Consider the following 13,917-nt stretch of genomic DNA (forward strand, 5'->3'; position numbering starts at 1 on the left):
ATGAAATTTAAGGTAAAAAAAACAAGAAAATATTCTATAGACCAGTAGTTACATATTCCTGTTTTCAATGACAGAGGGATATGCTGAGAGTTTACAGTTCTTAGTTCCTTTCTTTCCATCCTATTTACTTTTTCATGATGCTAATAGCATCCTTTAGACAACAGAACATGAGAAATAGTTTTACAGTATACTGTATTAATCAGGGCCATATCAGATGCTAAGTATATTTGATTAGAAAGAACTGACTGCCTGTGTTTACAACTGTTCTATCTCCTACCAGTATGTTCTAAATGCAACCTAAATCTTTAACCATAATTGGTTTTCTTATATTTTATTTACAATAAAATTACACAAAGAGACTATCTTTATCACTTAAAAATGCACACATGATTTTATCTACATTACTGTAGTCGTTATCATTTCATACACAAAATATTAATTTCACAATATTTGAAACATTTTTACAACCTTTCATTTACAGTAGATGCAAGTTATATTATACAGGAGACTAATTCATAGTAAACAATTATAAAATAAAAATATTTATTTATCAGTTTATAACTTCCAGTGAGATAATTTTTCAAATAATATATACGGTAACAGAGAAACTGAAGAAGAGTTCAACAGAAGCCTGTTATTATCCACTTTGTATTGTAAACTATCCTTCCACTCCACTTATATTTACAAGGACTGAAAAGGTGTAGCAGACATAGCCTAGATGTAGCACAGCTCAGGCTGAAGGAAAAAAAGTTTATTAATTCATTTCTCAGGTTGAGTTATCACATACCAATAGTAAAATAAAAAACCAACAATCTGGTATTATTACTTTCTAACTCTACCCATTATTCAACAACTCCACAAGAATCTAATATGTACAGATACCTAGCAGTGCATGCCAGATTATTCCTTTCAGAGAGAATAATCTTCCTTGGGATAGGTTGAGGACCAGGAAAGGGTAGATTGTTATCCATATTGTAGATCTATCTGGTAATTCATTTGCAGTTTCAGTAGAAACATACCAATAAATAGATCTGCAAGAAGTTTCTTAAAAAAAATATTCACTTAGAACCTGTTTTAACAGATGTCAGGATGTTTAAATTTTATCTCACAGGAGTTATATTTTAATTCAAATGACAGATTGATTCTCTGAAGGGTAGTTATTTTTAAATTTCTTTCTTTTAGATGAATTGACTGGCAGATTCCATCTATATGAAAAATTTATTATGTTCAGTCCCCTCGATCTTGAGTCAATGGGCTTACTGTACATGTTATATGACTGACTGTGATTGTCTCACAGCTATGAAGGCACTGTTATTTGGTTGCTGCTACTCTTTCACTAAACCCAGCCACCAGTCAACTTGTGGAACATGTCCTCATTGAGCGTTTGGTTTGCTTCCTTGGACCTCATCGATAAGAAGATATATCCACCAATGAACTCGTGGATTACTTTGCAGTCTGCAGAAAGGCAACTGAAAATGATATTTTCCTCTTCAAACTGAACCATCATATGCTTCACTTCCCAGTTCACATTCCATGCCTGTAACACAAAAGAATTCCTGCTTTAAAGTCATGGCTATCATAGATCACTCAATAATTCCATTAAGCCATGAAAAAAAAAAAAAGAGAGGCAGAGGACTTCAGGATTTAAAAACACAGAATTCAGGGAAGCAAGCAGACATGTCAACCCTGTTAGATACTGGGAACAACCCAACATACTTACCAGACCAATAAATTATTTAAGACAACTTGTATTATTGTATTCTCTGTATTGAGCATAATTAACAGTGTTGCCAATCAGAGGGCAACCACCCAATTTTTTGGTTAAACCTTAATTGGTGGGTATTTTAGCAGGTAGTAAGAAATTTCTGGTATTCTCTGATTAAATTCATACTTCTACATTTCTGAAATAAAATTGAATTGACAACTTTTTAAATACAGTACACCATGTACCAGAACAGTGACATGTGTAATATCGTATTTCCTCTGCATTAGACCCCCTCGCATATTAGACCTCCCTGGCTTTTTGAGACAAAGAACATGAAAAAATAAAACTTGCATATAAGATCTCCCAGCGTACCTCATCATAGGAAACAACAATTCTGCTTCAAAGCGGGTGCAGGCCGTACTGCAGCTCTGATGACATCACACAAATTAGTGAATAGTTTCGTACATCTGATCCACACACTGCAAGCACGCATAGTCGTATGATATGTCTGTGTTCTGTAGTTAAGAATGTCCGCCAGTGTAACGGTTAACACAATTAGCCAGCATTCTCGGGGGCCCAAGTTCAATTTCTGGTACTGCCAGAGATTTAAGAATGGCAGGAAAGTTGGTATGTGGTAATCTCATACATACAGCTCACATCCATTGGGGATGGGCCTAAAAAGACCTGCACTACCTCAGGATGAGGATATGCATTTACTTTAGTTAAGAAATATTCATGGTTGTTGCTATTAGTATAGTAGGCAAGATCATTAACAAAGTGATAGTTTAATATCTGGTAACTGAGGTGAATATGGGTATTATTTGGAAATGTTGATTTTAACATACATACATACATACATACATACATACATACATACATACATACATACATTATCATTATAGACTGTTATGGCTGTCAGCGTTCAGTCTGCAAGCCTCTGTGAATTTACTAAACGTTGCCACAATCCTCTATTTGCAACTAATGCTGTGGCCTCATTTAGTTCTATACTTCTTATCTTTAAATCGTTAAAAACTGAGTCTAACCATCGTCGTCTCTACTTCTTTTACCCTCAATAACAGAATCCATTATTCTCCTAGGTAACCTATCCTCCTCCATTCGCCTCACATGACCTGACCCCACCACCGAAGCCAGTTTATGCGTACAGCTTCATTCATCGAGTTCATTCCTAAATTAGCCTTTATCTCCTCATTCCGAATACCCTCCTACCACTGTTCCCACCTGTTTGTACCAGCATTTATTTATTTATTTATTTATTTATTTATTTATTTATTTATTTATTTATTTATTTGAATTTAAACGCGATAAAAATAATCCAATCATGACAATTGTTTTACTCGCCGATGTGCCTAACAAATAATAATAATAATAATAATAATAATAATAATAATAATAATAATAATAATAATAATAATAATAATAATAATAATAATAATAATAATAATGTTATTAGTTTTATGTCCCAATAACTACTTTTACACTTTTTCCAGACGGCAAACGAATTATACTATATGTTAATAAAAACATGGAGACTTTTTTAAATTTTACAAGTTGTTTTACGTCGCACCAACACCGACGGGTCTAATAACAAAATGCATTACCTCCACACCTTTAGATATCTATAAACACCGCAAGATTTCCTTTATTTATTTTTTCGTCATGTAACTTCTGGCACTATCTGGGCATCTAAACAATGAGTCTCTCTATTTCAATTACAGCTGTTTAGGTAAATCCTGATGTGAGAAATGTAGAGAACAAGAATTAAATACACTTAAAAACAATAGCTGTTGTTATCCAAAGAATGTTTCCAGTAATTATGTACCATATTACATTTGGAAGTAAAATTCATAACATTTGCTAGCAATGATGCTTTCTACAGCGCAGCTTTATTCAGAAGGGGTAGTTTCTGCTACACATACACCAACTGGGAAAATAATGAGATCATCTCTAGAAACCATTTACGGACAGATTCTCACTGTTTGGACTTTGTAATTGGGAACAAAATTCTTTTTAAGAGTTTCAAAAAGACCAGGATCTCAAATGCTCTTTATGGCAGTGAAGTTGACGTCTTTTGGGATGATGACAACACTGGTAGCAGGGAAGCTGACAGCACAAGACGATGATATTTAAATGAAAGTGATTAAATTTACCGTGCGATAGGCCTACTGCTCAGCTGACAGAGAAAAATGACTGGCCATTCAGTTCTTTTTCGGCCTTTCGTATTAATAATGCATAATACAATCCATAAAAGTGGAGGTTCAAACCTTATCACTTCTCGCTTCGGGGTTGAATATGAAGCGAAATGAATTTTTAGTGGGTTTTTACGACCGGATGCCCTTCCTAATGTCAACATTATCAGAGAAGTTAATGAGATGAAACGAATGAAGAGATATAAGAGTAAATAAAACTGATTATATTTACAGTATATGTTGTCGTGTGTTCATTTAATGTTTTCTCTATTTTTTTAAATTTAGAAATACTGCCTTTCAATGAGGGTAACCAGTAAGACTCGGAATACAATCCTAAATTTTTTAAAGAATTGTGTAGAATACATACATATACAATTTATAGTTCTTTGCACCCAGAAGTCACTGCACGAAATGGGAGGCTATTGCATAATGGAAAAAATGGGGTCTAATATGCAAAGAAATGCAGTATTATGCAACAGGGTTTCCTTACCCTGAGAATTCCTCAATTGCTTTGCTTGCTTGCTCTTGATGCTGGTATGCTGAATTAGTCACGGTGAATCAGATTTCTCACTCTTTGAAATTGCTTATGCAGCTCACTGGTGCATGCCTAGTAAGGTTTTTCTTGTTAACTGAATGTTCTTCCCCTGGCAAAAGTTGTGGTCAGTTAAAGAAAAAGTTTAGTAATAAAATTAGTTGTAGTGTTTGTACCGTTTCTTTAAAATGGGTGGTGGTTTCATAAAGCTAGTGTTAGTGTGAAATCTACAGACAATCCAGATGATCCTTCTGACTTTCCTGACATTTTCCTGCAATTCCTAATTTACACAGTGAGCTTACTGAAAAAGATAAGAATGCTTCATCTACATCATGTTCTTTGAACAAGAAATCAAAGAAATCCAAAATAAACAGATTTAGTGATCCTTGCCTAAGTTCGCTGGAGTGCATTGGATAGTTGTGAAAGATCGACAAACGAAGGGATGGACGTGATTTGGAGCACTGGAAGGCCTGCAAGGTATGTGATAATTTTATAACAGCACATAAATCTGAAATACTGAGACATTCAAAATCTGCCAAACATATTAATAAAATTAAAAGTGTTGCATCTAATACTGATATCTCTTTATAAAGCTGAGTAGCAATGCCTACAATGTGATGTTCCTGTGTGTTTTCCATGATTAATGGATGAGGGCGAATCGAAAAGTAAGTTTACACTTCCAAGTTATGGCCATTTATGAAACCACCTACACATAGCCAACATGGCTATGACAACATACAATGTAAGTTCACTTTTCCACAGAGTCCCCAAGAGACTAAACATTTCTCAGAACGGTCAACCAACTTTTTGATTCCGGATGCGTAGAAATCACCTCCAGCACCATGTAACCACCTGGCAACAGCTGCTTTCACCTCCTCATCGTTTAGTTTCACAATCGTCGTTGATTGGTGAGCAGACGTGGGATCCATCTTTGACACAGTTTACAACAGCCAAGGTGCTGGTGAACAATGGAGAACACACTGCCATACGAAATACTCCGCATGCTGGCAATTTCCTGCAGTGTTATGCGCCGATTCCCTCTAATGATCCCATCCACACGGTACTGGACATTGAGGACTTGCCTTCGTGATATTCGTCCGTGAGATCCGTGCGCCCGGTGTCAAATTGCTTACACCACTTTACAATACCTGGACGAGAAATTGCACGCACACCATATACAGCAGTGATTTCACGATGAATGTCCGTGCAACTGAGCCCTTTAGCCCATAGAAATCTGATCGTTGCATGCACCTCCAATTTGGAGTGAACATCCAGTTGATGCGCCATTGAGCCTAGCCCGCTCCGCACACACACACAACACGACAAGATACCACACCAACCTTCCTATTGGATGTGTCAGCAGTTATTGTAGCTTGCTCCGCATTGGCTACGGTCTCGACACGCAGCATGCTCTCACGGCGAGCTAGTGTAACTAACTTTTTGATTTGCCCTCGTACTATGTATTAATGATAATATAATAGTAACTAATTTCTGACCGTTTTTGGAGATGCCAAGGTGCTGTAATTTTGTCCCACAGGAGTTCTTTTATGTGCCAATAAATGTACCTACACGAGACTGACCTATTTGATTTGAAAATCTTGTAATACCACCAGACTGAACCTGTCAAGTTGGGGTCAGCAGGCCAGCGTCTCAACTGAGCCCCTCGGCCCAGCTGTACTGTGTAGAGATGTAGAGAAGGAATTCTAACATGGAAATAAAGCATTTCCAAACCCATGTCGATATAACATATTTTCTTCTTCTACATGTGAGGAACGTGTCCTGAAAGTTAGCTCACACCTTGTTGTTACACCCTGTATTTAGGCATGGAGCCCAGGAAACATCTGCAAGACTCAAAAGCAACACTGAAGTACAACAACAGGATATATATTTATTTCTCAAAAGTTACTTGAATTTCTACTTACGAGCTTGTATCACATATCAAAAGACTATGTTTATTCTCAGATGCTATTTTATAGTTGAATCTAGCAAAGCCAATCCTTCACTATTAAATCTTTGCTCCCTGTAGTAACTAGGTTCCCTGTTTTAAAGATGTACCTAATTGTTAGCAACTGGATTCCAAAAGGAAAATTTACGCTACGCTGGAGCATGAAAAATTTGGATTAGATGCATCTTAACCTGCCAATGAATACTGAAAGAAAACCTTTGGTATGAAATCTGCAGCCAAAATTCCTATTTTTTCCAAATTCCTCCTCTGTCTTCCCTTTGTAAGTGCCTCAGGTTGAACAAGTTTTCAGTACTCTGAACTTAAAAAGAACAGGATGAAAACATAAACAATATACTGTATCAGCAATGATCGCTGAAAATTAGAGGAGAAGCCAAGGGAGGACGAGTTTCTTTTGAATAGACAAGAGATAGGAACAGTCTAGGGTTTCTCTCAGTGCTAGGAATCTCACATTAGGTAAGAAAAAAAAATTAATGTAATATGTAATTTTGTGGTAATTTTGCTTATGTTTATGGCTGTAATTACTTTTGAAATAGAGGGTATTTTAGAACAAATTCAGTACAATTACCACACCATTCTTAGGTGAGTGCCTTAATGTACAGGTATATTGTATAACCATCAGAACATTTGTGGTCAGAGACAGACTAGGAAAGAAATGAAATTCAGACTTCAGAAATATTTCTAAGTAGTAGTATACTACAGAAAATAATGAAATATGTAGTAGAAATGAAGATGTATTGAAAAAGTAATGGTGGGTGGAGTGGGGAAAAACAAACCAAGATATTTTGAACATATTACAGGGTTGAATACATTAAGAAAGACATAGTTAACTACAGAATTATAAAAGAATGGAAAGAGATTAATTCCAATGGATGAATTTGATTAAGAACAGCATAAGGTAATAGGAAGAGAGTGAAATAAGTACTGTAAAGTAAAATGGGCAGAAACCACATTTGTCTTGAATAGGCAGAATTTGGGTAAGTGGAAATGATGATGACGACAACTGCGATGACGACAATTAATTGATGTGAGGTTTGAGTTTAAGTGTTCTGATACTTAAAATTAGGTATCGCTGTAATAGTGCATAGAAAAATTTCACGAAAACTTCAGCGAGGGGGAATATATTCGGGACAGCTGCCACAAGTTACCGAGACCGAAATTTGAATCAGACAACTTTAGTTTGCTAGTCCCTTCATTGCATGCATCTTGCAACTTATTTATAACAAGGGTCATCTTAGAACTTACCTTCATAGTATTATAGCGCCAGGTTTTGATGTGATCACCCGTGCTTATGTCCATGCGCATAAGTCTATTGAAAGCCACACCCAACAGCTCTTCCTTCTTATGGCCCATGAACTTAACAATGAAGAGGGAAATTCCATATTCAGGCAGAGATTGCCATGCCTTGATGTAATTCATCTTTGCTTCTATAAGAGGTAAATCTTTCACATTTGCATGTGCCTCTAATATTCGCTGGACCAGCTGCAACCACAATAAACACATTTCTAATTACTGTACAGTATACAATACTACTCTGAAAATTCCAGCCTTCGGACTTTCACAGGCAATCCAAGTCATCTTAAAATTACATTAGTTACATTTTCAGAACATGAAGGAAAATATGTTCATACAGTAACTACACTGAATTGTCAAGTAAGTCTCATACAAAACTGTTCCTCACAACATTAAGTCACCATGGCCATTGGATCTCCCAGTCAGCAGTCTGAGTTGTAATGGAACACTTGCTTTTGACCCGTAACTCCCTTGAAAGCTGTAAAGAGCACAAGACTGGGCTTCTAGTAGCTAGTGACTGCTCACTCCCACAGACAAACAATTAAGGTAATCAAGGGAGAAACCAACAGACACGCAGTTGGAAATAAAGTTGCTGCCGTAAAAAATGATAAAGGAATACAAATGAATGACCCTCATCATTTGGCTAATTATATAAATGATTTCTTTCTATCCCTACCATACAAACTTGAAAATGCAAATCAATCAGATGTATTACCAGAACTCCCAACCTTTGTGCAAAACTCTATACAGTTAACTCCAGTAACAGAACTGGAAGTTTTTAAAATCATACAATCTTTGAAGAACAAAACTTCCACAGGTGTAGATGAAGTTCCCACAAAACTCATTAAAAAATGTGCTCCCTATCTGGTACAGCCTTTAACTTATCTCATCAATGAATCATTTTCTAGTGGTCAGTTTCCTAATCTCCTAAAAATAGCTGAAGTTATCCCAGTCTTTAAAAGTGGAAACTTACACGATTTACATAACTACAGACCAATATCAATACTTACTGTTATTTCAAAAATATTTGAATGTGCTATGAAAGATTGGCTTACTAATTTTTTAATCAAATATAACTTGTTAAATAATGCACAAAAAGGGTTCAGAGCTGGCAGAAGTACTTTGTCTGCTTTATCACATTTTACACAGTTGGTCGTAAATGCTCTTGATAATGATGAAACTGTGATAGGACTATTTCTTGACCTTTCAAAGGCATTTGATACTGTTGATCATGAAATATTGTTGCACAAATTATATCCGATTGGAGTTAGAGGAATTGTTAATGACTGGTTTAGATCATACCTGAATAAACGATCCCAGTTTGTTGAAATTACACATTGTAACAGTAAAGGGCATAATGAGACATCACTCTCAGGTAAAAAGCATAGACTTAGGTATTCCGCAGGGTAGTATTTTGGGGCCTGTTCTTTTCTTGATCTATGTGAATGATCTTCCTCACAACAATCAAGTAGAAACAGCAGTTCTGTATGCTGATGATACAAACATAATTATTAATAATCCTGACCCTACGTCTATAGAAACTACAGCAAATACAGTCCTGTCTAGGTTAGAATCCTGGTTCAGGAAAAACAAATTAACATTGAACTTTAAAAAGACCCAATACATGGAATTCAAGGCATCTAACTACCGGTACCATGACAAAACTGCAAAAAAACACAACCTTATATTAAATGCAAGTGCAATTGAAAATACGCTGACCACAAAATTTTTAGGTGTCCATATAGATGAAAAATTAAGATGGGATTGTCATATTAAAAAAATAGGGAAGTCTCTGAGTTCTCTTTGTTTTGCCTTAAGGATTTTGTCTAATAGTTGTAGTGAAGAATATGTTAGGATAGCATATTTTGGATATTTCCATTCAGTCATCACTTATGCTATTGGTCTCTGGGGCTGCTACAAATCAAATCTTGATGTTATTTTTCAAATACAGAAACGAGCTATCAGAATTATATTGAGACGTAACAGGTTAGATCATTGCAGACCATTATTTAAGAGACTAAGGATACTCCCAGTACCAAGTATATACATCATGCAATGCATTCTACACGTGAAAAAAAATATTGATCACTTCAGAAAGAATTTTGACAATCACAATTACCAGACATGAACAAGAAATAATATTTTTATCGAGCACAAGAGTAAAACCATTGCCTTGAGACATGTAGACACTGTTGGAATCAGATTGTGTAATAAGCTTCCAAATACGATTAAAGATATTAGTCCCGTCAGTTCATTTACCACAGCTTTAAAAAATCTCCTGCTGAGTAGCTGCTTCTACAGTACAGAACAATACATGATGAAGTGATGGTAATGATGCTACTACTTATTAACTTGTAATCTGGTATATAGCCTTAAAAATATGTTAATGTCACATTGACTATGTTCACATTATTAACACCACACCAATATATTTTTATTTTGTCTTGTAAATATTGGTTATTAATATTATTTTAAAAAATTAAGATGTGCTATCCTAACATTGAGGTATGTGGTGTTTCTGTTTTTCTTCTTTTTCAAAATGTTCATTGTTGTGCATATATTATTGTTAGTATTAGGAAATCACTTGACAACTCCTATACTGTTGGCATATTTCAAAATATGTAATTGTACAGTCTATGGAAGCTAAATAAATGAATGAAAGAAAACATATTTTTTTTAAATCAGTTCCACAATAAAGTTAGCACAGTTAGGTAAAAATCTAGAAACACCAAAGCAAACTAAAACCTGCGCATACTGCTCACTAGGATATTCTTAAGTCGTCATGGAGGACAATAGGTATTTGGTATCAACATTTATTTCGAGGCCACCTGCAACACTGAGAAGGTAGGTAAGACTGTGTTTTAAAGACCTACTCTCTCTGATGCCGGCTGGGGATAAAATGGCCATGGCTATTATAGCCTGGGAACAACAGTGTTGAAACTAATTGCAACAAACTGTAGTAAATATCTTCTGTTTAATTAAAGTGATGGGCTAAAGAAGTATACAATTATTATTTTTGTTGTTGCCATCGCCTTATCCCTCAAGAGGGAGGAATTTAATATATTAAATCTCATAACAGTTTGCCTGTGAGTGGAATTTAATACATTAATCCGGCAGATACACCATTGCAGACACACATAATATTCATATAGCTTGACAGATGGCAGTAAACAAATTCTAGCTCAATGGGAATTCCCTGAATAGAGTGCCATTACCACTTAGCAGTGAGAGATGAGTAGAAAGAGGGAGGATGAGTAACAGATTGTTTTGATCTTGGACTCCACGGACAAAGATGAAGGTTAAAATTGATTACTTCCATTATTTATGAACTCAAAAATGAATGGATGTCAGAAATCCCAGGGAGTTTTTTCCTTCCATCTAACTATAAGTACATATTAGAAGACCTCCCACCACACCATTCTTAGGTGAGTGCCTAAATATTTCAGGCAACTTTTACAGGTCTAACTTGAAAATTTCAATCTGTTCCATGTTAATTTCCCAGAAAATTTTTTTTTCTTCCTCAAATTATCTATCAATCTCAATATAGTCAACCTTTCTGAGCGATTTGGGACAATTTTCAGTAATGTGGCTTTAGAATTTGGAGAATTTGGACCAAACAAGTGGCTCTGTGGTTTGGGTCACATAGCTATCAGCTTTCATTCAGGAGATAACGGGTTCACACCCCACTTTCAGCAGCCCTGGTTTTCTGTGGTTTCCTATTTTCACACCAGGCAAATGCCAGAGCTGTAACTTAATTAAGGCCACAGTTGCTTCCTTCCACTCCTCATCCTTTCCTATCCCATCGTCGCCATGAGACCTATCCATGTCGGTGCGATGTAAAGCAAATTGTGGAGAATTTGGTAAATTATGGTTCATCTTATTCAGCCTTGCAATTAGGTGTCATTTTTAGCATACCCACTGTAAACAGGTGTGACACTAAAAGGCTTAATTACCTATCACATTTCTAATGAGTAAATAAAGAATTATGTAACTTACAATTACTGTACTAACTGCTATCCAAAAGTAAAATAACATACTGATTATCTTCAAAGATATTCTGGAGCTAATAAAAAGCTGCTTCAGTTGTCTGGCTCCGACACTGGGACCCATCAAACAGTGCCTGTCCCCGAATTAGGGACAGCTGCAGAAGGCGCCTGTACTCCGTGTTGGGAGCGGCCTCATCACCTGTTGGCAGCAGCTCTAAAATGTTTTTGGGACTGGTGAACCCATCGTAATAAAAGCCTAAAATGAGTGAAAATATGGTGTGGCCTCGGAAAATGCTAGGGCACCCCCTGCAAGCGACATGCAGTTCTTCAGGTACTGGGGGAGCTGTGAGAAGTGAACGACCAGTATTAATATATCCGAATCGAGACAGTCAACATCCTAGACTGAGGAGCTGATAAGAGTTCATGAAAGAGAAGGACATAGTCATCCTTGGTCTTAGTGAAACAAAATAGAGAGGAAGAGGGGAAAGAAAACCGAAGGAAGGGTATAGGCTGTTTTACAGTGGAGGACAGGATGCAGTAAATGGAGAAGGAATGATCATTGGAAAGAATGTCCTGTAATAAGCAGAGGAAGTGAAAATCAATGACAGAATTATTATAGCACGGATACAGTTTGAGACAGGAAACATGAGATCTGCTCCACAAACTGGAAATAAAGAAGAGAAGAAGAAATGGAGAAATACAATGAAGAAAAGAAGTAATTATAATGGAAGATCTGAACTCTCAAATGACAAGAGAAGACATTCTGGGGCCATATGGATATGGCAACAAGAATCAAGAAGTGACTATGTTAGTTGACTTTTGCCAGAGAAACCGCCTAATAATAGGAAACACATGGTTCAGGAAGAAAAATAGATAAGACCATTACCAGGTGTTGATGGGGAGATAGAAGAATGAAAACTCTGAATGAATACATATTAGTGGAAAAAAGACATAGGAAAGATTAGGGTCTGGAGATTGAAGGAAAAGGAGGTTCAGAAAGAGTTTAGGAAAAAATTACAAAAGCTTATATTAAGAATATTTATATTAGTCATGTTGAAAAGGAATGGAATAGTTTTAGGAGTACATTTGTAATGTGTGCAGAGAAAACATGTAGCAAACATCAGGAAATGTAAGAGAGAAAGACACAACAAGGTAGAATGATAGAATGAAAGATAAAGTAAAGGAAAAGAAGAAAACTTGGAAGGAATGGAGAACACAAAAGACTGAAGAGAGTAGAGCAAGATACACTGAAGCAAAAAGATTATGATGACAATGATGCTTGTTGTCTAAAGTGGTCCAAAATCCAGGTCACCAGCCCCTCATAATGGTACAAATCGCTGGTAAAGTAAAACCATGGTGTTCCTTATGTAGTGGTACTAATCGTAAGTAATGTAGACTCACTGTGCTCCTCACATAGTGGTACTAATCACAGGCAATGTAAACCCATTGCGTTCCGCATATAGCGGTACTAAGCAAATTATCACAAAAATAATTTATTCTATTATCACCACCTATTCAATACAAGCCATGAGCTACGTAGATGAAATCTACATAGTACTATGTACACTTCTCAAGGATGTGTTTCGCCCCTTGTTAAGGGCATCATCAGCCTGTAGGTAACCTTAAAGTCAAATGTCTGAAACATTATCTATTCATACATTGATATGTATGCATGTATGTATGTATATACTGTTCTGTATGTATGAATAGATATAGTTTCAGACATTTGACCTTAAGGTTACCTACAGGCTGATGATGCCCTTAACAAGGGGCGAAACATGTCCCTGAGAAGTGTACATAATATTGTGTAGATTTCATCCACGTAGCACGTGGCTTGTACTGAATAGGTGGTGATAATAGAATAAACTATTTTAGTGATAATTTGCTTATAGTTAGTTTCAATATGGATCAATCATGAGAATTCTCTTGCAGTATAGTGGTACTAATCACAGATACTGTAAACCCATAGTGATCCACCCACGATGATACAAATCATAGACCCATGGTGTTCCTCACATAGTGGTACTAATTGCAAGTAAAGTCGCCCCATGGTGTTCCTCACGTGATGGTACCAATCACAGGTAGGCTACGTGGTTCAAAATCCATCATCCCTTGGTCGCTTCTTACAACAGGCAGAGGATACCGTGGGTGTATTCTTCATCTGTATCCCTCACCCACAGGGGGTCAAAGTGGAAAGAGTTTGTAATAAAAAAGTAGTAACCGATGAAAAG

The 13,917-nt window shown here is 36.3% G+C and overlaps 1 protein-coding gene across 2 annotated transcripts in view; it reads right to left on the reverse strand.

Annotated features, from left to right (window-relative positions):
• Positions 1 to 1,048: 1,048 nt before the first annotated feature.
• The window catches only part of LOC136856987 (unc-112-related protein), a 531,599-nt gene continuing 518,730 nt past the window's right edge, over positions 1,049 to 13,917 (reverse strand). For both annotated transcript variants that reach the window (XM_067135309.2, XM_067135310.2), the window contains exons 9-10: positions 7,653 to 7,889; positions 1,049 to 1,537 (exon numbers count right to left, since the gene is read on the reverse strand). In XM_067135309.2, coding sequence (XP_066991410.1) covers positions 1,337 to 1,537; positions 7,653 to 7,889 — 438 coding nt within the window. In that variant the 3' untranslated portion in view covers positions 1,049 to 1,336. The remainder of the gene's footprint in view (positions 1,538 to 7,652; positions 7,890 to 13,917) is intronic.

Source organism: Anabrus simplex, chromosome 1 (assembly GCF_040414725.1).
Source record: "Anabrus simplex isolate iqAnaSimp1 chromosome 1, ASM4041472v1, whole genome shotgun sequence".
In the NCBI taxonomy this organism is placed as follows: domain Eukaryota; kingdom Metazoa; phylum Arthropoda; class Insecta; order Orthoptera; family Tettigoniidae; genus Anabrus; species Anabrus simplex.